This window comes from Rhinatrema bivittatum, chromosome 8 (genome assembly GCF_901001135.1).
Source record: "Rhinatrema bivittatum chromosome 8, aRhiBiv1.1, whole genome shotgun sequence".
Lineage (NCBI taxonomy): Eukaryota > Metazoa > Chordata > Amphibia > Gymnophiona > Rhinatrematidae > Rhinatrema > Rhinatrema bivittatum.
This window is the reverse complement of record NC_042622.1, coordinates 275,514,945-275,540,441: the sequence shown is the minus strand read 5'-3', so window position 1 is coordinate 275,540,441 and position 25,497 is coordinate 275,514,945. Positions and strand designations below refer to the sequence as shown.

General features: G+C 43.6%; 1 protein-coding gene across 3 annotated transcripts in view; it reads right to left on the bottom strand.

Annotated features, from left to right (window-relative positions):
- Window positions 1-25,497, bottom strand: part of LOC115096411 (junctional sarcoplasmic reticulum protein 1-like) — a 124,813-nt gene that overhangs the window by 50,274 nt on the left and 49,042 nt on the right. For 2 of the 3 annotated variants that reach the window (XM_029610975.1, XM_029610974.1), the window contains 2 exons: window positions 16,440-16,541; window positions 7,685-7,731 (listed from right to left, as the gene is read on the bottom strand). In XM_029610975.1, the coding sequence (XP_029466835.1) occupies window positions 7,685-7,731; window positions 16,440-16,521 (129 nt within the window). In that variant the 5' untranslated portion in view covers window positions 16,522-16,541. The remainder of the gene's footprint in view (window positions 1-7,684; window positions 7,732-16,439; window positions 16,542-25,497) is intronic. The other variant, XM_029610976.1, reaches the window with a different exon arrangement.

The following is a 25,497-nucleotide window of genomic DNA, read 5'->3' as shown; positions in this document are numbered from 1 at the left end:
ATTTTAACGGAGTAGTCTCTGTTGGCCAGGTAGGATTTAAACCAGAGATGGGCGATGCCTGAAATGCCTATTTCCGATAGACGAGAGAGGAGGATATTATTTAATTATTTATTTTTAATTTTTATATACCGGAATTCCTGTATACAATACAAATCAGTCCGGTTTACATGAAACGAAAAGATTGCCCTGGTCTGGGAGGTCAGACCGGGGTTTTTTTTACAAAGAACAATAAGCATTGAACATTGAACAATAACATATAATACATTGAACAATAACATATAATACAATCCTTGAACATTGAGCAATAACGATAAATACTTAAATATTTTCATAATTAAATTAAAAATTAAGCCAATTAGCATGTTAAACTTAAATTGAACGTAAAATTAAATTGAAATTTAATTTTGGATAAAATTGTATATTATTAACTGTAGTACAGAATATTCCCAAGTTCAGTCAGGATAAGGCGCTTAGTTAAATTCTGGAGTTTGGAACGCTTGCCTGAAGAGCCAGGTTTTTAACTTTTTTTTGAACTCTGGTAGACTGGGTTCGAGGCGTAGGTCTGGGGGGAGAGCGTTCCAATGGTGTGGTCCTGCAGTTGAGAGTGCTCTTTTTCTTAGTAATGATGTTGCTGGAGGGGCGAACAATGTGCCTCTGTAGGCGCTTCTGATGGGTCTGGAGGCTAGGTGTGGACGAAGTTGAGTTTGGAGTGATATAGGTGCGATGTTGTGTATTGATTTATGAATAATGGTGAGGGTTTTAAAAAGGATTCTCTGTTTGATGGGTAGCCAGTGGAGGTTGCTCAGAATGGGGGAAATGTGTTCTCTTTTATTGGTGTTAGTTAGGATTCTGGCAGCGGCGTTTTGTACCATCTGTAGAGGCTTAATACTGTTGGCAGTTTATAGTGTCAAATGCTGAAGAGATATCGAGGAGGGCAAGGAGATAGCATTGCCCGTGGTCTAGGCCTTTGTGGAGGGTGTTGGTGAGAGAAAGTAAGAGGGTTTCCGTATTGAAGTGCTTACGGAAACCGAATTGGGTTGGGTGGAGTATATTGTGATCGTCAAGGAAATCAGAGAGTTGGAAGTTGACCACCTTTTCCATAATTTTAGCTAGAAAGGGAAGGTTGGAAATAGGACGGTAGTTGGATGGGTCAGTGGGGTCGAGAGTGGGTTTTTTGAGGAGGGGTTTGAAAATGGCATGCTTTAGTGTGTCAGGGACTTTACCATGGAGAGTGAGCAATTAATTATGTCAGCTAGGGGTTTAGCGATAACGTTAGGAATCGATAGCCGGGCTTTTGTGGGGATAGTGTCAGAGGGGTGGGTAACAGGTTTGCTTTTCTTCAGTATAGATTCGATTTCCTTAGATGAGGTAAGGTCGAATGAATCTAGGATGGCATTAGTGTTTGTTGGGGTTGGGTTCGCAGGTGAGGGGGTGGTGGGGAAACGGAGCCGGATATTTGCTATTTTATTGTGAAGTGAGCCAGTTCTTCACATTTACTTTTGGCTTCTTCGTCGGTGATGGGGGGGGGGGGGGGGGGGGTGTGCTGATTTAGTGAGGTCTGCGACATATGAGATAGGGCTTGGGGGTCCTGTCTGCTTTCTTTCAGGAACCCTCAACTCTCCTAGGTACTCGCTCCTCGAGGGCCTAATCTGCTCAGGGTATCCTGCACCTCGGACTTTGGGTCCCTTCCTCTTCAACTACCAAAGGAAGTTATCAGCACTGCTACTCTGTATCACTATGCTCCAGATCTCCTCATTCCACTCTTCAGATTCACGGCTTATCCCGCACTGAGGAACACTACCGGACCTTTGCTACATCTGGGTGAGACCATCTTCTACAGAGACTGTCTGAGCTTACTGTGTTATCGCTGGACTACAGTACTGTTCGTTCCTTGGGCAAGATTCAACTCTTCAACAGCAGTATAATAAAGCTTTCTTTCCTCAGTGTCTGCTTACTAGAGTCTAGCCAATCATTGTGGTTCCCCACGGGGCCCCTCCCCATGGCAGGAGTCATCGCCACTTCGACCAAGAGTCCACAATATGCCACAAACCCAACAGAATCTTCGAAGCGCCGTAAGACCTGTTGGCTGAGGCCAATCCTGAATATTCTTAGTCTTTCGTGGATTCATCTGGAACCCTTGGCTTGAGACCACATAGCCCAGAAAAGGGCTATGTGGTCTCAAGCCAAAGTGAAATGAGCATTTCTCCAGTTTGGAATATAACTGGTTATCTCTTAAGCATTGTAGAACGTTGGCGACGTCCCAGTGATGGCTCTGGAGGTCTTGTGAAAATACCAGGATATCGTCCAGATAAACCACGACACAACTGTAGAGCATATCTCTGAAGATTTTGTTCATCATATTCTGAAATACTGCCTGGGCATTGCAGGGGGCAAACGGCATTACCAAATGTTCAAAATGGCCGTCGCGGGTGTTAAATGCAGTTTTCCATTCATCGCCCCAGCGTTTCCTGACCTTTGGTAAATATCTTGGCTCATTGGAGCCTGTCAAAAGTTCAGAGATTAATGGCAAAGGATAGTGATCCTTCTGGGTAATCTCATTTAAGCTGCGGTAATCTATGCCGACCTTTTTTCCCAAAAAAAAGAACCCGGCTCCAGCGGGAGACTTTGAAGGCCGAATGAAGCCTTTTGCCAAATTCTCTTGAATATATTCAGACCTGGCCTTTGCTCAGTCAGAGAAAGTGGGTAGACCCTTCCTCGTGGATGCTCAGTGTTAGGCAACAAGTTAATAGCACAATCCAATGAACGGTGAGGCGGCAAAGTGTCCGCGGCTTTCTTGGAGAACACGTCTTTGAAGGAAAGACTGCAGCGGAAGACCTGGAATAGATGTAGCAGTGGCTAGGCAAGGCATCGGGGACACCACCTCCAAGCACCGTCCATGGCAGGAGTTACCCCAGTGGGACAACTGTAGAGTGCTCCAATCGAATTGAGGTGTTTGTAGTTGTAACCATGTCAGTCCAAGGACCACAGAATGTCTAAAAGGCATTATCCCCTCTTTAGTGCACAATGATCAAGTGGGATTTATCCCTTCTCGAATGGCTAGTGATAATATTAGGAAAGTCGTTGACCTGATTGATTGGGTTCACCAGCATAAGACTCCGGCTGCACTCTTAGCTATAGATGCTGAAAAGGCTTTTGACTTTGTACATTGGCCTTTTTTGTTCCAAGTTCTAAACAAAATGAATTTTGGTGAACCCTTCCAAAAATGGATTAAAAAATTATATGAACTACCTCAAGCCAGAGTAAAAGTAAATGGCGGATATGGCCCACTATTGAACATTCAATGGGGTACCAGACAAGGTTACCCACTGTCACCTATGCTTTTTGCCCTCTTTTTAGAACCCTTTGCTGAGACAATCAGACAGAAGGAGAATATTTCTGGGGTCCAGCTCAATAATTTACATTTTAAGTTATCCCTATTTGCAGATGACATCCTTTTCACGCTCACAGACCCAGAGGTATCCCTTCAAGGAATTATGGCTGCCTTGGAACAATTTCATACGGTGTCAGGTTTTACAGTGAATTTGGAAAAGTCGGAGCTTTTGAACCTTAACCTGCCCAGTCAGGTGGTAACGAACATCACTAAAACATTCCCATTTCGTTGGGCTCGTACATCTATTAAATATTTAGGAGTGCAAATTGGAGCACATAATTCTCAACTGTATTCACTTAATTATAACCCATTATGGAAAAAAATAGATGCGGACTTGTTAAAATGGTATAGGGAATATCACTCCTGGTTGGGGAGACTGGCGATTATTAAAATGGTAATTTTACCCCAATTATTATATTTCTTTTCTACTTTTCTACTATTCCCATTTTCATTTCAACCGCTCTCTTGAAGAAATGGCAGACTAAAATTTATGGCTTCATCTGGAGAAAGCAGCCACCCAGGGTAGCCAGAATGACCTTGTTTTTAACCAAAACAGGCAGGGGGTTTAGGGGCGCGAAATATCATTTGGTACTATGTAGCCGCCCAATTACGGTATCTAGTGGATTTATACAATAGAGCCGACCCTAAACAATGGGTTCAATTGGAGCACGCCCAGGTGGGGAGCTATGCCTTTACAGGCTTTACCGTGGCAACCTAAATCTACATGGAGACCATTGTCCCATGTGCCACTTGCTCTGAGTACCACTCTTCGTATCTGGAAGACATGGAAGGCTAAATTGGTGGGGTCCTCTGATTACCATCAGCTATCTCATTTGTTTCATAACACTCTTTTTAAGGAGGGTTGGGAAAATTTCCATTTTCGGGCCTGGGAAAAAACAGGGATAGAATCTTTTGGACATCTTACCGGTACCAACATTCGGCCTTATGACACCTTGCCAATGCTGGATCCGCCTGGCCTCTCCTCGGTGATTGAATTTACACAGATCCGGCACTTCTTAATGTCTCTAACACAAGCCAATTAGGTGCACCCGACCAAAACCCTTTTTGAAACCTATTGCGAGCACTCAGGCCGAATAAGGGGTATTCTCTCCAAAACCTATAAGCTGCTGAATAATCACTCACCACATTCTGCGGCTCACATCCAGGCCTGGCACAGGGACTTGGCGGAGGATATTGACCAGGAAATCTGGGATATAGTGTTTTTTCAGCTATCTAAAATATCGGTTTCTGCCACAGTGCAAGAGCAATGTTATAAAGTTCTTTATCGATGGCACTTGACCCAGGAGAAGTTACATAGAATGATACCTGCAATTTCTAATGTTTGCTGGAGAGGGTGTGGCCAAGTGGCTAATTATATTCACGGAAAGGGTGGTGGATGCCTGGAATGCCCTTCCAGAGGAAGTGGTAAAGTCTAAAACTGTGAACGACTTCAAAGGGGCGTGGGATAAACACTGTGGATCCATCAAGTCTAGAGGGCGTGAATAAAGAGGAGGCAGCAAAACACTGCACGGAGCGGCAGTTGCCACAGAGGCATTCAAACACTGCATGGAGCGGCAGTAGCCACAGAGGCATTCACGGAGCGGGATGCCAGTGGCCAGTAGTTGGTGTTCCACCTTCACGGAGCGGAAGGATGGAGGGCTGCTATCTCCAAAAAAAAAAACAAAAAACAAAAAAATAAAAACAGGGGTGGGTAAGAGTATGGGGTAAGGGTGTGGCCTACTTGTTACAGCAGTTGCTACCCCTAATTGAGCTGGACGTTCACTTGGATGCAGATATGGCGCTGCTCTCTAAATTGGTGGTGGGGTGGAGGGGAATTAGGGCTGGAGGGTACTGGAAGCCAATAGTAACAGGTGGGAGAGAAAAAAAGGGGAAAAAAATGGATAAAGTGCGTAGCTTGCTGGGCAGACTAGATGGGCCATTTGGTCTTCTTCTGCCGTCATTTCTATGTTTCTATATATTCATGTATGGTGGCAATGTCCAAAAAGGATGCTATCCTGGACAAAGGTCCATGAGTGGCTAGTTGGTGTAATTCCAGGCATCGTGGATTTAAATCCTAAATGTACTTTACTTAATATCCCTCTGGAAGACCTCCTGCCCCACACCAATAAATTTTGTAACCAAGTCTTTATCGCAGCTAGAGCTGAATTGGCTAAAGCCTGGAAATCGCTAGATACTCCTTCAATGGCAGTAGAACTGCATAGATTGCATGAACACCACCATATGTCCCATCTCACTGCTTTGAAAAATGATTCTATGAAGTCCTTTAAAGCCATCTGGCACCCTATGATCACATGGCTACAAACCCAGGGATCACCCACCTTGGAGGTCGGTAGTTAGACAATGAAGGCACAATAAAGGCATAGTAAGTGCTGCATATCATAATGACTTACTATTACTCCATTATTCAAAGACAAAGAATACAGAGCCGGACAAAAGTAATTTTTAGCTTTTATTTTCATAATACTTTATTCATCTTTACTCTGGCATCTCCATTACATACCGTATTTTTCACTCCATAAGACGCACTTTTTTTCCCCCAAAGGTGGGGGGAAAATGTATGTGCGTCTTATGGAGCGAATATAAAAAAAAAACCAAACAAAAATCTAACAAACACCCCCCCCCCGACTCCCCCAAGACCTGCCGACTTAATTTCCTACAACCCCCCCCCCCAAGACCTGACAAATTAATTTCCTGCAACCCCCCACCCTCCTGACCCCCCCAAGACCTGCCAAACGTCCCTGGTGGTCCAGCGGGGGTCCGGGAATGATCTCCTGGGCGTGGGCCGTCGGCTGCCAGTAAACAAAATGGCGCCGACGGCCCTATGCCCTCACTATGTCACTGAGACTGACCGCTGCTATTGGTCGGTCTCAGTGACATAGTGAGGGCATAGGGCCGTCGGCGCCATTTTGTTTACTGGCAGCCGACGGCCCTATGCCCTCACTATGTCACTGAGACCGATCGCTGCTATTGGTCGGTCTCAGTGACATAGTGAGGGCATAGGGCCGTCGGCTGCCAGTAAACAAAATGGCGCCGACGGCCCTATGCCCTCACTATGTCACTGAGACCGACCAATAGCAGCGGTCGGTCTCAGTGACATAGTGAGGGCATAGGGCCGTCGGCGCCATTTTGTTTACTGGCAGCCGACGGCTCACGCCCAGGAGATCGTTCCCAGACCGCTCCTGGACCCCCGCTGGACCACCAGGGACGTTTGGCAGGTCTTGGGGGGGTCAGGAGGGTGGGGGGTTGCAGGAAATTAATTCGGCAGGTCTTGGGGGGGTCAGGGGGGTGGAGGTTGTTAATTTAAAGGGTTGGGATGGGGGGGGGGGGGTTTTGGGGGTTCCCACAGAAAGAAAAATTTTCTGATCTGGGGAGTGGACCGAAATGGCCCTCCCCAGACCCGAAAACAAAATGGGGAGAAAAAAAAAAACTATGCACTCCCCTAATTTGCTCCATAAGACGCCCAGACGCAGAGCCGGTTTAGCACAAATTTTTTTTTTTTAAATTTTCCCCCTCTGAATCCTAGGTGCGTCTTATGGTCAGGTGCGTCTTATGGAGCGAAAAATACGGTATGTTATGTAACTTAAACGTCCAACTGGAAAGGAAGGGAGGGGGGGTTGGGGAGTTATGTACTATATGGAAAATACAAGCTTATGATGGTTTCGAACCCATTTTTGACATAGCATTATACATTAGCAATGCAGCATTTTGTTTACTGAGGAGCACTGCTGTATTAGCTTTGTTTTTTTATTTATTTGTTCTTATCGCCTTGTCAGTACTCTGATGGTAGATACCTTATTTGGCATTGTTCTTTCTGTTTTATCTTATTTGAAATGTATGCTATGTTCAATAAAGTTTATGTATTACAAATAAAAAAAAATAAAATACAATAGTTAGGCCCATACATACAATGAACCTCACTCCAGACCTAGTGCACCCCCACTATTCAAGTACTGACATCCCACACCGGCTCTACTAATGCATCTTAATTCTGTCCTGCACCACCTTCTGTTATTCCAGAATTAAGACCCACATACAGTTCTGCAAATGCACCTTACTCCTGGTCCTCCAGCACCCCCTGCTAATCCAGTACTGAGACCCTCCCATAAAGTTCTGCGAATATACCTCAGTCCTGATCTGCAGTACATCATCACACACAGCTCCACTAGTGCCCCGAATTGCAATCTGAAGCATCCCTAATTTCAAACTGTTGCCTAATACCACAGTCTGGTGTAGAGATCCTTTTTATTCACAAGTTTCCATGAAGTTGCTTACCTCCAATCTTCCACTAAGCTTCTCTTTGCTTTTTGACATTTTAGCACCTATTAAAAGAAAGAGATGCATAAAAAAACACCCAAGAGATACACTTGAAGGCTTCTAGAAAATGTGAAATATTAACTTACTGAAATATAAACCGGTGGGTTAGAAGGGGTAGAAGATGGTGCTGCACACAACACGAAGGGGTTGATTTTAAGACCCGCGCGCACGCACATGGATGTGACGATTTTATAATATGCTCGCGTTGCAGCGCGCATGTTTTAAAATCCGATGGCCATGCACGCATGTGCAGACAGCCCACAACTCGTGCGTGCAGGGGGAGGATTTTAGCAAAATACGCCCGGCGATGCATTCGGGCCTCCCCCAGTTCCCTCCCAGTCCGTTTCATTTAAGGAGAGGACTGGGAGAGAACTTTCCTATCCCTAACCTTCCTACCTCTTCCCCTCTCCTCCCCAACCCAACCCTACCTATCTCTAACTTTTATTTTCATACTTCCTGCTCCCTGGGTGCAGAGTAATCTCCGCGCGCCGGCTGGCATGCGCTTCCCCAGGACGGCGGCTAAAGGCGCTATCCCGGCACAGCCCAGATCACACCCTGGCCCGCTCCTTTTACAGGGCCTGATCTTTGGTGCATAACGGGGGTTACACACATGGCCAGGCCCGTTCTAAAATGTGCACGGCGTGCACAGGACCCAGCCACACGCATAATCCCCCTTATTTATTTAAAAATGTTTTTATACCGCTTTTACAATGTTTAATCAAAACGGTGTACAAAAGTATCAATCTAAAAAAAATAAAAATTAGCAGAACATAAAAAAAGAATATCATAATATTACAAAAAGCATGCTTATATAAATAATAAAAAAATTAAGAGCATAACTATTAAAAATACAATGACAATTAATGTAATACTATGAAATTGTAATATGGTGCCAAGCGGCTGGGCTGAAAATGATAAGTTTGAATTGTTTTTATAGGTATAGTTTTTGCAGAATTGAGTTATTTAGTGGGTGTTATTTTAAATGTGATTTTAAAGAAATGTGTTAAGGATTTTTTGAAATGATTCGGGTTGGGTATGGATCTTAGTGACTCTGGTAATGCGTTCCAAAGGATCGGGCCAGCAACCGAGAACGCTCTTTTCCTAGTAATTTCTGGACGAGCCTGATGGGGTGATGGTACGTCTAGCAAATTTTTATTCATTGATCTTAGGTGTCTGGAAGGTTTATATATACGCAGAAGACAACATAAAGTGGTAGAATTAGAATTATGAATAAGAGAATGTATGATGATTAGGATTTTGAACTGTATTCTGTATTTGACCGGTAACCACTGTAGTGACTGGAGTGATGTGAGTTTTTATTGAAGAACCTGGTAGAATGCGCGCGGACGCATTTTGGATTACTTGAAGTGGTTGGAGTGCATTATCAGAAAGACCTATATATAGAGAATTACAGTAATCAAGCCCCGAGAAAATAAATGATTGAAGAATAGTCCGGAAATCATGAAAAAATAGTAAAGGATGAAGGCACTTAAGGAGTTGTAATTTGTAAAATGAATTTCTAGTAACCAAAGATATGTGTTGCTTTAGTGACAGATCCGAATTAATAGTTAAGCCTATTAATTCTTACGGCCCTTTTAAAACTGGGCCATAAGCACATTAAGATCCAAATAATAAGCAAAAAGTCACTAAAACCAATGTCCACAGCACTTCATCAACTTTGTAATGGCCTATTTAAACCATTTTCTGGGCCTCAGAATCTCAGCGAAAAGGAGCAACACCACCAAGGCAGGCACCTACAGATTCCTTACACAACTGGAACTGCACAATCAGGACTGGCTCGGCACACCCTTTATTACATGATGCTATCCAGACACCTGATTCTTTTTATCAAGTTTTATGTCATTGTCTTTTTTTCAATCTCAAATGCTATCACAAGCATCAGTAAATCATTACCCCAAACAACTCTCATTTTAAAGTGATAACAGATTGCCACTGTTTATTAGGATGTTGGCACCATTTGGAAGAGCGTAAGACTAACCCAATCAGCTTTACCCACAATGTGTGACTATTTGGGCAAACTGATTGCATTTCTAAAGTACTTCTTATAAAAAATTAAAAAATGAGACGCATTCTCAGTTCTTGGCCAATTATTTTCCATACCACTGTATAATCTGATGACATTATCTGTGAGCCCCTACTACAAACTAATGTGCTCAGCAGGGACAAAGCACTTACTGCAAGATCCATACACCAGGAACTATCGGGTTTCCTGAGTTAGCAAAATACTGGAATTAGTGCAAAAGAGCATTATTTGAAGGTTTTTTTTCCTCATCAATGCACTGCAGTCTGCACTACAAAGTATAGCTAGCAGAGCAGGCTAAAAAAAATTAAGAGGTACATTTTAAAAAAGAGCGCGTGCACGAACAAAAGTACGCTGGATTTTATAAGATACGCGCGTAGCCGCGCGTATCTTATAAAATCCAGGGTTGGCGCGCGCAAGGGGGTGCACATTTGTGCAACTGGCGCGCGCCGAGCCCTCCAAGGCCGCTCCAAAAATGGAGCGGCCTCGGAGGGAACTTTCCTTCTGCCTCCCCCCACCTAACCCACCCCCCCCCCACCTTTGTCGCAGAAGTTACGCCTGCTCGAAGCAGACATAACTTTGCGCGCGCCGGGCCAGCTGCCGCGCGCCATGTTCCGGTCCGGGGGCTGGTCTGGAGGCTGCGGTCATGCCCCCGGGCCAAAACCACGCCCATGGCACCGCCCCCGTATGACGCGCCGACCGCGTCACGTCCCCGACACGCCCACCCCAAGAAAGCCCCGGGACTTATGCGCGTCCCGGGGCTTTGCGCGCACCGGAAGCCTATGCAATATAGGCTCGGCGCACAGGGCCGTTTTAGAAGGATTACGCGCGTACCTTATTTTATTTATTTTTATTTATTTAGAGATTTTTTATATACCGCGGCACGTTACAAACATCACCTCGGTTTACAATGAACCATAATTCAGCAACAAGCTTTACAATCAATTGAGAATCAAACAAGCCTATATCTAATAAATTAAGTAACAAAAACAATAGCATAAGCATATAGTACAAAAGAGTCTAGCCTTTCAGGGGGATGTCATCTCTTGAGAGAAACTATATATAGTTAAGAACTTTCAAACAATTGCAGCAAGAGGAGTGATGGGTTGAAATCTACTTGGTATAGGGTAATAAATTGTATGGGGATACATTAATGTATACAATTGATTTTTTACCAGTAAGAAATAACCATTGAGATATCGTGTCTGATGGAGAGGGGACTGTGGGGACGGTAGTTCTGAGGATGAGGTGACCATGCGCGTAACCCTTTTAAAGCGTGACCCACTTCTCTAAAAATTATTTTGTCTAATGATATATTGTAACTGAACCTTTGACGGCACCTGTTAGATTGTACTATAGTACACTTTTACTTACATTAAATATGTGCCTACATGTAAACCGTTGCGATGGTATTTAACTTAGCATCGGTATAGAAAAGATTTCAAATAAATAAATAAAATAACCCTTTTAAAATGCGCGTAACCCTTTTAAAATCCGGCCCTAAGTGTTAGTTTTACCTGGTGATCAGGCCAGAAAGTTACTGGCCCCATTAGAAAAAGTGGTAGCCCTTATATATTGTTATACTATTAACAGGGATTTTCATTTAAACTTTTCTGGGATCATAAAATTTTTAACCTGAAAACAGCATGTGAAAAAAATTTATACTACATTTCTGAGTTAATTCTTTCCCTCTCTAGCCCATTCTTTCCTCTCTCCTGAGTCTACTCTTTCCTTCTCTTCTTCCATCTTGTGTTTTTTCCCTCCTTCCCTTTCTCCATCCTGTATATCAGTCCCTTTTCCATTATGTGTTTCTTCCCTTCACACTTTCCTCCATTCTCTTTTCCCATCTTCCCTTTCTTCTTCCTCCATTCTATTTCTACCCCCTTGCCATCTTGTCTCTCTTCTTCTTCTTCCATTTTATCTCCTCACTTTCTCTACTGAGATCCAAGCAACTTGCAGATGGGGGAGCATGGGCACAACATGGGCAGAAGCCGAGGCCCACAGGAGGGTAATGGAGGAGGGGAGGATAGGGCACTGACAAATTCTAGGAAATAAAGAGAAAGGGAAGACTGTGGGAGAGATAGGTTAGTGAGGAGGGGAGAGAAAAGGCTGAATGTCATTGGGGGCAAAGTGGGGGGGCCATGATGGGGACCTGCCCGTTACCTTTACAGGGCTAGATCCTGGTGTGCAGACCCCCTTTTTGCTCCTAGCCCATCAGCTTTGAGCACCTGCCTGCCCTGAGAGGATTCGGATAGGGGGGTGAAGATGATGGACCTCTCTCTGCATAGTGCTGGGGTGACCAGCTTGTACAATTACGGGTACATTTCAAAACGCCAGCACGCATAAAAACCGGAGAGATACACGCGTGGCCAGGGCGCAGGGGCACCATGGGGATTTTTAAAGGCCTGCGGCCACACCCATATCTCCTGGTATGCGTCGAAAAGCCGGCGCTGCTCCGGAGAGCAGGTAAGTATTAAAAAAAAAAAAATAGGGGTCAGGGAGAACAGGGGAAAAGGCAGGCAGGATAGGTAGGGGTTTCAGGAAGTTCCCTCCCAGTCCACTCCCTTATTGGAGCGGACTGGGAGGGAACTGGGGAAAGGCCCAGTCCATCGCTGTGCGCTTGTCCTAAATCTCCCCCCCCCCCCCCCCCGAGCGTGGGGAGTCGGCACTCGCGAGCATATGCGCACGGGTAGCCAATTTTATAACGTGCGTGTCGGCGCACGCATTTTATAAAATCGGTGCATCCATGTGCGCGTGCCGGGAACCGCTCACACATGGACGCCCACACGCGGGTAAGAAAATCCACCTGATAATGCCACAAAGTCATGGCTGGTGTCACAGCATAGAGCAGTACATTATGAGACATTTTTGGGTGTTCAGCCCAAGTAACCTTGATACTTTCAACGCAACTGCAACATTGCTCTCCACTTTGAAGGGCTGGGCCCTGGGGATCAGGGCACTGATCTGCATACATTTGGGCAAAAAACATTATGTAGCTCAGGACTGCTTCTACAGCCAAGTCTGAAAGCAGCATTATTTGAATTACCAAGAAGATTGGTTACCCCATATAAGTTTTCTAGCAGTAATTTGGTTATTGTTGACAGTTTTATTTGGTTTCAACTGTATTTAGTTTCTAATGTTGTGTTTGCTTCAGATGTATTTATGCTGTGACTATATTACTTCCTTATAACGAACGTTCTTCTTACAGATATGCACCTGAGTCTTTTATTCACAAAATTATTTTAAGTGCAAGCAAGACACAGAAGCAGTCATCCTACTGCACATGTTGTGTGTTCTCCCTTATCTTCCTCTATCTTGTGTCTTCCCTCCTTCTTAAGAGTTTACATCAGGCATGGACATTATTTAAAAATACCAGAAGCCCAGACCAGATGTATTCCACTCATTATAAAACGCTGAAGGAAGACCAAATGACTGCCGGCATGGTTAAAAGGTAAGGTGAAAGCGAAGTTGCTTACCTGTAACAGGTATTCTCCTAGGACAGCAGGATGTTAGTCCTCACATGTGGGGGTGACATCACCAGATGGAGCCCGGCACAGAAAACTTATGTCAAAGTTTCTAGAAACTTTGGCTGGCATACTGAGCATGCCCAGCATGCTACTATCCCTGTGTCCACTCGGGGTCTCTCTTCAGTCATGTATGCAGATATGAGAAATAAAATAAACCACCAACCAGGAGAACCCAACTCCGCAGGGTAGCAGGCAGGTTTTGTGAGGACTAACATCCCTCTGTCCTAGGAGAATACCTCTTACAGGTAAGCAACTTCGCTTTCACCTTACCTTTTAACCAGACTTGCCTCAGCTAAAGTGGGGCAACAAGGACAATGGACCTGGCGAAGCTTCAGGAGAATCTTTGTCACTAATGAAAGAGGCAGATAGGCATACAGGAGGCCTATCCCCCAGTGGATGGCAAAGACGTCCATGGGTGGCACGCCGTCTGACCTGGACAGAGAGCAGTACCGGGGAACTTTTGCTTTGCTGGGGGGAGGTGAACAGGTCCACGTCCAGGGTCCCCCAGAGACACAAGATCTGGTCCGCCACTTCCTCTGCCAGGGAGTTTTCCATGCCCACCACGTACACGGCCCGGAGAAACATCCCCTGCGCCAGTGCCCAGCTCCAGATTTGCACTGCCTCCTGGCAAAGGAGGAAGAATCTGGTACCCCCCCTGCTTGTTGACATACCACATGGCCAACTGGTTGTCTGTCTGAACGAGGATGACATTGTTGGCCAAGCGATCCCGGAAGGCCTCAATTCCAAGAGGTTTATCAGGAACTGAACTTCCTGCGTGGTCCAGAGGCCTTTGGTGTGGAGGACATCGACGTAGACCTCCCTTCCACGTGGGATGCATCCGTGGTAAGCACAAACTGAGGCAAGGGAGTTCCTGAGTTGGGGGGGGGGGGCACCTGAAGGCCTTGGGTGGCCTGTCGCGACTGGGAGCATAGTGTCCACTGGGCTCGGCGCATGTGCAGGTGGTCAAAGGGAGTGACATGTACGGTTGCGGCCATGTGTTCTAGAAGCTGCAACATACGCCATGCTGATACCAGCCAGCACTGTCTAATCTCCCCTGCCAGGGAAACCAGGGCACGCAGCTTGTCATGCGGCAAGAAGGCCTTTGCCTGCGTCGCAGCAAGCATGGCCCCGATGGAAGCCAGCCATGACAATGGATGGAGATTTGACTTCAGGTAGTTGATTAAAAACCCCAGGTGCTCCATACCTGAATGGTGCTGAGAAGCGCCCGCAGTCTTCGGCCTGTATTTCGCTCTTGACCAGCCAGTCGTCCAGATATGGAAACACCTGGACCCCTAGCTGGGGCAGGTAGGCAGTCCATTATGGCTAGGCATTTCGTGAAGACCCACGGTGCAGAAGTGAGGCTGAATGGAAGCACACGGTACTGAAAATGCTGGAGCTCAACAACAAAGTGAAGAAAAAACTCCTATGACTTGTGAGGATCGCGATGAGGGCATACACGTCCTTTAGGTCAAGGGAGTAAAACCAGTCCCCCCTTTGCAACAGGAGAATAATGGTGCCCAAGGATAATATCTTGAATTTTTCCCTTTTTAGGAATTTGTTCAAGGCTCACAAATCCAGAATTGGATGGAGGCCTCCTGTTTTCTTTGGAATCAGGACCTGGTGTTCGCATGTTATAAAATCGTCATATTCATGTGTGCGCTGGGAACCACGAGCACATGGACGGCCGCGTGCTGCTTTTAAAATTGACCCCAAGTGCAGTTCTGGTCACCGCATCTCAAAAAAGGAAAAGGTATAGAGAAGGGCAACCAAAATGATAAAAGGGATAGAACGGTTTCCCTGAGGAAAGGCTAAAGAGGTTAGGACTGTTCAGCGTGGAGAAGAGACGGCTGAGGAGAGATAGGATAGAAGTCTATAAAATCATGAGTGGAATAGAATGGATAAATGTGAATCGGTTATTTACTCTTTCAAAAAAAATAAAATACTCGGGGACATTCCATGAAGTTAGTAAGTGGAATTCATTACCGGAGAGTGTGGTAAAGGCATTTAGTGTAGTTGGGTTTAAAAAAGGTTTGGACAAATTCCTGGAAGAGAAGTCTATAAACTGTTATTAACCAGATCGACTTGGGAAAGCCACTGCTTAAGCAGCATGGAATCTACAGTATCAACCTTTTGAAATAAATAAATATTTGTGACTGGGATTGACCACTGTTGGAAATAGGAGACTGAGCTTGATGGACCCTCTATCTAACCCAGTATGGCAATTCTTATGTTTCATTATGTACCTCCTCTCTCTTTCTCCTTCCTCCATTGTGTACCTCTTCCTCCCAGCATTAAGTATCCCATCCCTCTCTCCTTCCGCCATTCTGTGGAATTGGGAAAATTATTACCCCAAAGCATCTAAAAACACCAAAGGTTTTGCTGTTTTTAGGTGCATTTTGCTAATGCAAGAGTGCCTATTATCGAAGATAAGTTTGTCCATCCATTCACATGTTGGAACTTGGAATCTGCTGAACTTATCTGGCTGAATTCAGCATGGGGAATATAATTAAAAATTGTCAAGTAACTGATTTTGGTTCAAATTGCTGTAAAATTATAATTGCTGGACACCTGGCAATTTTAGTCTTGATCTCTCATGCCAATTTTCATGTGTACAGAGGAAGGGAAATGCACCTGCTAGCATGCACTTTCCAACTTGTTCTAAATTACATATCAAACTCTGATACACTTTGCTTGCTTAAAAATCATTTGCAAGGTAACAAAAGTCATCTAATGGGCATCTGTTGTTTTGTTAGCTCCAATACCTGCCATGCCACAAAATAGGAAAGTGTACCAGGTACAGCAATAGGATGTCCAAGGAAGAGACATGATAGAATAAGAAGAGACAAACAGGCTAAAAGCAGGAGTTGGACATGAGTTGATGACAAAGAAAGCACTTTAAAAGCCAGGTGTACTATAACAAGTGTATGGGCATTAAGAGAAAAAGAACTCATCTCTTCTCAATCTCATCCATTAATAAACACTGCATCCTTTCATAAAGCTGATTGCTCTCCAACTTGGGAATTCTCTGAAAATGTACAGTACCCCGAGCATATAATCTGCTCCAAGGCTGCCAGGGAGTCTGTTCCTCCTGTTAACCCTCACGGGTCAGAGGTTTGTAGCTGTGTTGGAGTTTAGAACCTGCTACCTTTGCTTTCCTCCTCCTTTGATGGTTCCTGCACCAGCTCTTCTGGATCCTTCTTGACTTCCTCGCCTCTGCCACCTTCCATAGTCCTTTGCAGGATTCTCTCTAAACAGAGAAGAAAAATATTGCAAAGATCCTTTTCATATTGTTTAGCAAAAGGCTGTTTGCTTTTTTTAAATGACATTTATAGTGAATATTGTGCTCTTAAAAAGTACAAGATGACAAGGAACTAAAATTTGCCATGAACTTTTAATTCTGTTGACGTAAACGTTTTAAGATTAAGTCCTGGCAGGACCACTGGTGAATGCAGAGGAGTCCTGTGGTAGCTGGAACAGTCCTTCCCAAATGAAAGGACCAATGGCCTGTCCTGTCCCTTCTACAGAGTGCAGAGCAGCAGGATAATGCTGACCCATGAGTTAATCTTCAAAGGAGTCATGCACATAAAATTAGCATATAAGCACATAAGTAGCTTGTACTCATCTACATGCTATTTTATAAACATCAAGAGGCCCAGATTCAAAGGCATTTAGCTGAATAACTCAGAAGGTATCCAGCTAAATTAATATTTGGGCACTTATTTGGCTACATTTTAGCCAGATAACTTAGAGGCATTCTAGGGGCATTTCAGGGAGAAGTTACATGAGCCAGATACGTTATCTGGCTAACTCTGATATTCAGAATTAGGGGGATAACTTTATCCAGCTAAGTCTGGTCATGCCAAAGAACTGTCCGAAAGTTAGCAGGATAAAGTTAAGGGCAGTCTAAGAGCATTCTGGGGCAGGGCTAAGAGGTATGCATGCAAGTTATTTTATAAGAGATTTACATGAATATATTAGATAACTTATTTGTGAAATTTTACACCTGCTAATTATGTAGCACAACTGATATCAGACTTGTCTTTTGTCTGCTATTGTTGAGTGGAAAGTCTGGGTGAACTGGGTGAAATTCCAGGTGAAATACTTGGAGGGTCTCAATGAACTGGTGATTTCCCATATGTGCACTTATTTCGACTTTAAGAACATAAGAAAATGCCATACTGGGTCAGACCAAGGGTCCATCAAGCCCAGCATCCTGTTTCCAACAGTGGCCAAGCCAGGCCATAAGAACCTGGCAAGTACCCAAAAACTAAGTCTATTCCGTGTAACCATTGCTAATGGCAGTGGCTATTCTCTAAGTGAACTTAATAGCAGGTAATGGACTTCTCCTCCAAGAACTTATCCAATCCTTTTTTAAACACAGCTATACTAACTGCACTAACCACATTCTCTGGCAACAAATTCCAGAGTTTAATTGTGCGTTGAGTGAAAAAGAATTTTCTCTGATTAGTTTTAAATGTGCCCCATGCTAACTTCATGGAGTGCCCCCTAGTCCTATTATCTAAAAGAGTAAATAACAGATTCACATCTACCCGTTCTAGACCTCTCATGATTTTAAACACCTCTATCATATCCCCCCCTCAGCCGTATCTTCTCCAAGCTGAAAAGTCCTAACCTCTTCAGCCTTTCCTCATAGGGGAGCTGTTCCATCCCCTTTATCATTTTGGTCGCCCTTCTCTGTACCTTCTCCATTGCAATTATATCTTTTTTGAGATGCGGCGACCAGAATCGTACACAGTATTCAAGGTGCGGTCTCACCATGGAGTGATACAGAGGCATTATGACATTTTCCGTTTTATTCATCATTCCTTTTCTAATAATTCCCAACATTCTGTTTGCTTTTTTGACTGCCGCAGCACACTGAACTGACGATTTCAATGTGTTATCCACTATGACACCTAGATCTCTTTCTTGGGTTGTAGCACCTAATATGGAACCTAACATTGTGTAACTATAGCATGGGTTTTTTCCTATATGCATCACCTTGCACTTATCCACATTAAATTTCATCTGCCATTTTGATGCCCAATTTTCCAGTCTCACAAGTTCTTCCTGCAATTTATCACAATCTGCTTGTGATTTGACTACTCTAAACAATTTTGTGTCATCTGCAAATTTGATTATCTCACTCGTCGTATTTCTTTCCAGATCATTTATAAATATATTGAAAAGTAAGGGTCCCAATACAGATCCCTGAGGCACTCCACTGTCCACTCCCTTCCACTGAGAAAATTGTCCATTTAATCCTACTCTCTGTTTCCTGTCTTTTAGCCAGTTTGCAATCCACGAAAGGACATCGCCACCTATCCCATGACTTTTTACTTTTCCTAGAAGCCTCTCATGAGGAACTTTGTCAAACGCCTTCTGAAAATCCAAGTACACTACATCTACCGGTTCACCTTTATCCACATGTTTATTAACTCCTTCAAAAAAGTGAAGCAGATTTGTGAGGCAAGATTTGCCTTGAGTGAAGCCATGCTGACTTTGTTCCATTAAACCATGTCTTTCTATATGTTCTGTGATTTTGATGTTTAGAACACTTTCCACTATTTTTCCTGGCACTGAAGTCAGGCTAACCGGTCTGTAGTTTCCCGGATCACCCCTGGAGCCCTTTTTAAATATTGGGGTTACATTAGCCACCCTCCAGTCTTCAAGTACAATGGATGATTTTAATGATAGGTTACAAATTTTTACTAATAGGTCTGAAATTTCATTTTTTAGTTCCTTCAGAACTCTGGGTTGTATACCATCCGGTCAAGGTGATTTACTACTCTTCAGTTTGTCAATCAGGTCTACCACATCTTCTAGGTTCACCGTGATTTGGTTCAGTCCATCTGAATCATTACCCATGAAAACCTTCTCCATTATGGGTACCTCCCCAACATCCTCTTCAGTAAACACCGAAGCAAAGAAATCATTTAATCTTTCCGCGATGGCCTTATCTTCTCTAAGTGCCCCTTTAACCCCTCAATCATCTAATGGTCCAAATGACTCCCTCACAGGCTTTCTGCTTTGGATATATTTAAAAAAGGTTTTACTGTGAGTTTTTGCCTCTACAGCCAACTTCTTTTCCAGTTCTCTCTTAGCCTGTCTTATCAATCTCTTACATTTAACTTGCCAACGTTTATGCATTATCCTATTTTCTTCTGTTGGATCATTCTTTCAATTTTTGAATGAAGATCTTTTGGATAAAATAGCTTCTTTCACCTCCCCTTTTAACCATGCCGGTAATCATTTTGCCTTCTTTCTACCTTTCTTAATGTGTGGAATACATCTGGACTGTGCATCTAGGATGGTATTTTTTAACAATGACCATGCCTCTTGCACACTTTTTACTTTAGTAGCTGCTCCTTTCAGTTTTTTTTCTAACAATTTTTCTCATTTTATCAAAGTTTCCCCTTTGAAAGTTTAGCATGAGAGCCGTGGATTTGTTTACTGTCCCCCTTCCAGTCAATTCAAATTTGATCATATTATGATCACTATTCCACCACCATTACCTCTCTCACCAAATCCTGTGCTCCATTGAGAATTAGATCTAAAATTGCTCCCTCTCTCGTCGGTTCCTGAACCAATTGCTCCATAAAGCTATCATTTATTCCATCCAGGAACTTTATCTCTCTAGTGTGTCCCAATGATACATTTACCCAGTCAATATTGGTGTAATTGAAGTCTCCCATTATTACCGCACTACCAATTTGGTTAGCTTCCCTAATTTCTCTTAGCATTTCACTGACAGTCTCACCATCTTGACCAGGTGGACACTAGTCTACTCCTATCACTATAGTCTTCCCTGACACACAAGGGATTTCTACCCATAAAGATTCAATTGTGCATTTAGTCTCATTCAGGATGTTTATCCTGTTGGACTCTATGCCATCCCGGACATAAAGCGCCACACCTCCTCCCGGGTGCTCCTCTCTGTCATTGCGATATAATTTGTACCCCGGTATAGCACTGTCCCATTGGTTATCCTCCTTCCACCATGTCTCTGAGATGCCAATTAAGTCTATGTCATCATTCACTGCTATACATTCTAATTCTCCCATCTTACTTCTTAGACTTCTGGCATTAGCATACAAACATTTCAAAGTTTGTTTTTTGTTTGTATTTTCATTCTGTTTTTTAATTGATAGGGATAAGTTAGAATTTTTTAGCTCAGGTGAGTTTTTAGTTACAGGACTAAAAGCTCACCTGAGCTAAAAAATTCTAACTTATCCCTATCAATTAAAAAACAGAATGAAAATACAAACAAAAAACAAACTTTGAAATGTTTGTATGCTAATGCCAGAAGTCTAAGAAGTAAGATGGGAGAATTAGAATGTATAGCAGTGAATGTTTTACGAAAACAAGTTTGTTTTTTGTGTGTGTGTGTGTGTATAAAACCTATGCACATATATTTATAAAATAGAAAAAATACATGCTTTCAATGCATTGCTGATATTCACGCTTACTGAACATATGCATCTTTGTTGGAGGGTGGACATACACGTACTGTAGTAGATCTCCACGCACCCATATACATGCATACTTTTTAGATTAAAATACAGAGGGTAAATAGAAATTATTTTTGGTTTATCTGATATGTTTTAATAAGAGCCGAATACTCACTGTAAAAAGAACTCAATTCTTATACCTGAAACTTGCAATCATAGACACCTTCAGGCATGAACATATGCTTTGCAACTCAGAAGAACTAGGTAGAAACAAAATTGTGCCCTGACTGTAGTGTGCGGCATTTCCAATGTAAAAATGACAAGAAGTAATGTTCATCATTTTAATTAGAAAGAAAAGAAATTATACATTTTTTGTTTGCCCTAGAAGCAGTTACATTAGTGAGACTCTTATATACATTTGGTCTGTATGAGTTATAAATGACATCACACATTGCATGATTCAATCAGATACAACTGGAGTGTGATATCTTTTCTTCAATTTCCCAATATGGCTGATCTTGTTGGTGCTGAGGAACAGTAGAAAAACTTAAAGAAACAGACAATAATTTAGAAATGGAAAAGTCAATTTTCAGAAGACATTTATAGGTAAAGCAAGCTGGCTTACTGTAAATGGTGTTTTTCATAGAAAGCAGGATGAATTAGCTATTAGATATGGGTGATCCAGTGGCACCAAACAGACTTCTCTCTCTATTGAGCATGTGCAGGAATTCTCAGTCGATTTTAGAGCTAAATCTAGCTAGGCAGTCTCGACCCTGGATATTTAGTATGGCTAATTCATCCTGCTATCTACCGAAAACACTGTTTACAGTAAGCAAACTTGCTTTATCCATTGATAAGCATGGCCGAATTAGCCATGACATGTGGAGAGTCCCAAGCTTAGTTGCAGTGGAGGGTTTACTGAATAAACAATCTGGTCCCCACAATGGAGAGCAGACTACTAAGTGAACACACTACACAAAACTGCTTGTCCAAATTTAGTGACAGTCTTAGAGAGATTGTCTAGACAGTAATGGAACATAAAGGTGTGAACTGACAACTATGTTGCAGCTTTGCAAAAGTCTTCACAACTCACTGATGCAGCCATGGCTCTAACTTGATGAGCCTCGATGGAGTCTAATTTGAATGCCTGCTAACTTGGAGCAGTGTACAATGCAGTCTGCTAACTAGCTGGACAATGTATGTTTGGTTACTGCTATGCCCAAGCTGCTGGGATCATAACAGACAAATAGTTGAGAAACTTGACGATGAGGCTGTGTTCTTTTGTAGTAGGCCAACGCACTTTTACAGTCCATGGTATGAAGGGTTTCCTCACCTTCATGTGCATGTGGCCTTGGGAAGAATGTGGTTAGCAAGATGGCTTAATTAATATGGAAAGCTGACACAACTTTTGGTAGAAACTTTAGATGGGTGCAGTACACCACTCTATTGTGGAAAAATTGCATATAAGGAGGATAATGAACTTATATACATAGATACATAGAAATGACAGCAGAAAAAGACCAAACGGCCCATCTAGTCTGCCCAGCAAGCTCGCACACTTATTTTCCCATACCTAACTGTTTCACCAACCACCAAATTCAGGGCCCTTGTTGGTAATTGTTTGATTCGAATTTCCTGCCACCCCTGCCGTTGATGCAGAGAGTAATGTTGGAATTGCATCAAAGGTGAATCGTAACACTTAATGGTTAAGGGTAGTAACCGCCACATCAAGCAAGTTACCCCGATGCTTGTTTACCCAGACTGCACAGATCAATGCCTTGTTGGATGTTGTCTGAATGTAAATCCTCTTTTCCACATTTCCCCCTGCCGTTGAAGCAGAGAGCAACGCTGTATATGCATTCAAAGTGAAGTATCAGGCTTAATTGGTTTAGGGTAGTAACCACTGCAATAAGCACGCTACTCCCATGCTTGTTTACTCAGACTGTGTAGTTCAGTCCTTGTTGGTTGTTGTCTGAATGCAAATCCTCTTTTCCACATTTCTTCTTGCCGTTGAAGCAGAGAGCAATGTTGGAGTTGCATTAACCGTGTAAAGGCTTATTGAGTAAGGGTACTAATCACCAGGTAGTAGCCACCATTCCAGCAAGCCACCCCCCATGGATCTTCTCTTCATTCCCATCCTCTAGCCTTTATGGATCCACAGTGTTTATCCCATGCCCCTTTGAAAACCTTCACAATTTTAATCTTCTCCACTTCCTCTGGAAGGGCATTCCAGACATCCACCACCCTCTCCGTGAAGAAATACTTCCTGACATTGGTTCTGAGTCTTCCTCCCTGGAGTTTCAAATCGTGACCCCTAGTTCTACTGATTTTTTTCCAACGGAAAAATTAACTGACACTTCTGCTGAGGTTACTGCTACACAGAATATTACTTTCCATGTTAAAAAAATTGAGAGAAGCTGTCTCCAACAGTTCAAAGGCTTCATCAGTTGTGTCAGGACCACATTTAGATTCCATGGAACGGGAGATTTTAGAACTGGCAGTTTAGTATGCCACAAGCCTTTCATGAACTTGGATACTAGTGAAAGAATGCAGATAGGCTTACCCTCGGTTTGTACACAGTAAACTGCTACGGCACTGAGATGCATTCTTACTGATAAGGTGTCAAGGCCTGAATCAGAAAGAGAGAGCAGTTAAATCAGTAGCTCTTTTGGTTCTTAGGCAAATGAATCCAGGCAGCTGCACTGACACTATGTGGCAAACCTTTTCCACTTAAATCTATAAGCTCTTCTAGTTGACATTTTTTTCTGGCAGACATTATTATGACTTCAACTTCTCTGGGAAGGACAATTATTTTATCATTGAGAGTTCAATATCCAAGCCGACAGGTTGAGGGAAGGAAGGTTTGGATGAAACAGTTGGCCCTCTTCTTGAGTTAGTTAGTATGGATCTGACCCAAGAAGAATCGGAGGATGGATGGAGAGCTGAACTAGATTTGCAAACTGAACCTGTCTGGGCCATGCTGAAGCTATAAGGATTAGACAGGCCTGGTCCTTTAGTACTTTTTGTACAGTTCTGGGTATTAGCAGAATTGGTGGAAAAGTGAACATGAGATCTGCATTCCAGTTGAGCAGATTTGAAGTTGCTGGGAAGAATAGAGCAAAACTTTTCTATTTTTCTGTTTTGTTCTGATACAAATAGATCAATTGCTGGAAATCCCCAGAGACTGAACAGAGCATCAGCTGTTAGTGTTGATTACTAAAGGGACCTATTCATGTGGACAAAAGATCCTGCTGAGGCAATCTGCCAACATGTTGGAGATTCTGGGAAGGTAGGTCACTTGTAGTACAGCTTGATGTTTGCACACCCACTCCCATTTTTTTAAATTGCTTCTTGGCACAGAGTTCAAGATGCTGTGCCTCCTTGTTTGTTCAATAGAACATGGAAATTTGATTATCTATTTGAACGAGAATGTTCTTCCCTTCAAGGAGGCGAGTGAAAGCATACCTTATGGCTCTCAGCTTGAGGAAATTGATCTAAAATTGTTTCTCCTGGAAAGACCATGCCCCATGAGTTCAAAATGGGCTTCTGTATGCCCATCCCCCCCCCCCAACTATTTTTGAAGGCATCTGTTGCTAAGGTTACTTGATAAGGAACTAGTCACAGTGGTGCTCCTTTCTGTAGAATGAAGGGGTCTAGTCACTAATTCAATTCCTGTTTCACTGCTGATGAAATATCCACTTTGGTTATTAGCAGCTGAGTTAGCTGGACACACTGAAAATGGAGGTCCCACTCTAGGAGACATATATGCAGACGAGACAGCGATTCTAGGTTGATTGTTGCCACATGTGACCAACAACCACCAGCACCTTTTGGCAGTTAACCAATCTGTGTTCACAAGTCTGTGGGCCAATGCCAGAGAGTTTGTACTCAATCTGAAGGAAGGAAAGCCTATCCTGCAGAAAATCTACCCACGCCCAATTCAATTGATTTTCTGGGAGGAAATCAGAGTTGATTTCTTGAAATTCATGAGGAAGCCAAGCGACTATAGGATACGTACTGAGTTCTCAGGGAATTTAGAATGCCTTCTTGGGAATTCGGTATCACAAGTTCACTCATTCAGATAAGGGAAGACCTGGATGCCCTGGTGGCATAGATGCACTTGCAACTACAGTGTTGCGTCCGTCGCTGCTCGACGCCCTCACTCCGCCCTCTTTACCTCTGTGGCGACTCCCTCCAGGTCTGATGGATGGCTGGCTACCGCGGCGTCTCCATGCCGTCTCCCTCCGGCGTCCCCGGACTGGCTCAACGTTGCAGATCCGCCATGTTGCCTGATGACCTAGGGCGCGCGCATTCTGATTGAAGTACTAGCAAGGGCGCAAACCTCAGGGGCGTCCCCCCTGAGATGACGTCATCCGCCTCCAATATTTAAAGGTCTCTAATTCACTATCTGAGTTAGCAAGGAGAGGATTCGGTTACGGATTCGGCTACGTTTCCTCCAAGCTATTCTGCCTCCTCGGACTTACCAGAGGTACCCGCTCCTCGGGGGCCTCGCTCTTTTCTTTACTTTCAGATTACAGATAGGAACCGGTACTCGCTCCTCGAGGGCCCATGTTCCTGGACACTCTGAAGATTCTCTACTGCCTGGAAGCTATCGCTGCTACAAACAATTGTGAGTTACCATCGCTCTCTCAGAGCTTTCCCTGGAACCAGGTACTCGCTCCTCGAGGGCCTAAACCTTTCCAGCTCCTGAGCTTCCTTGAGACCTTATGTGAGTTTTGTCATCTAGTTCTG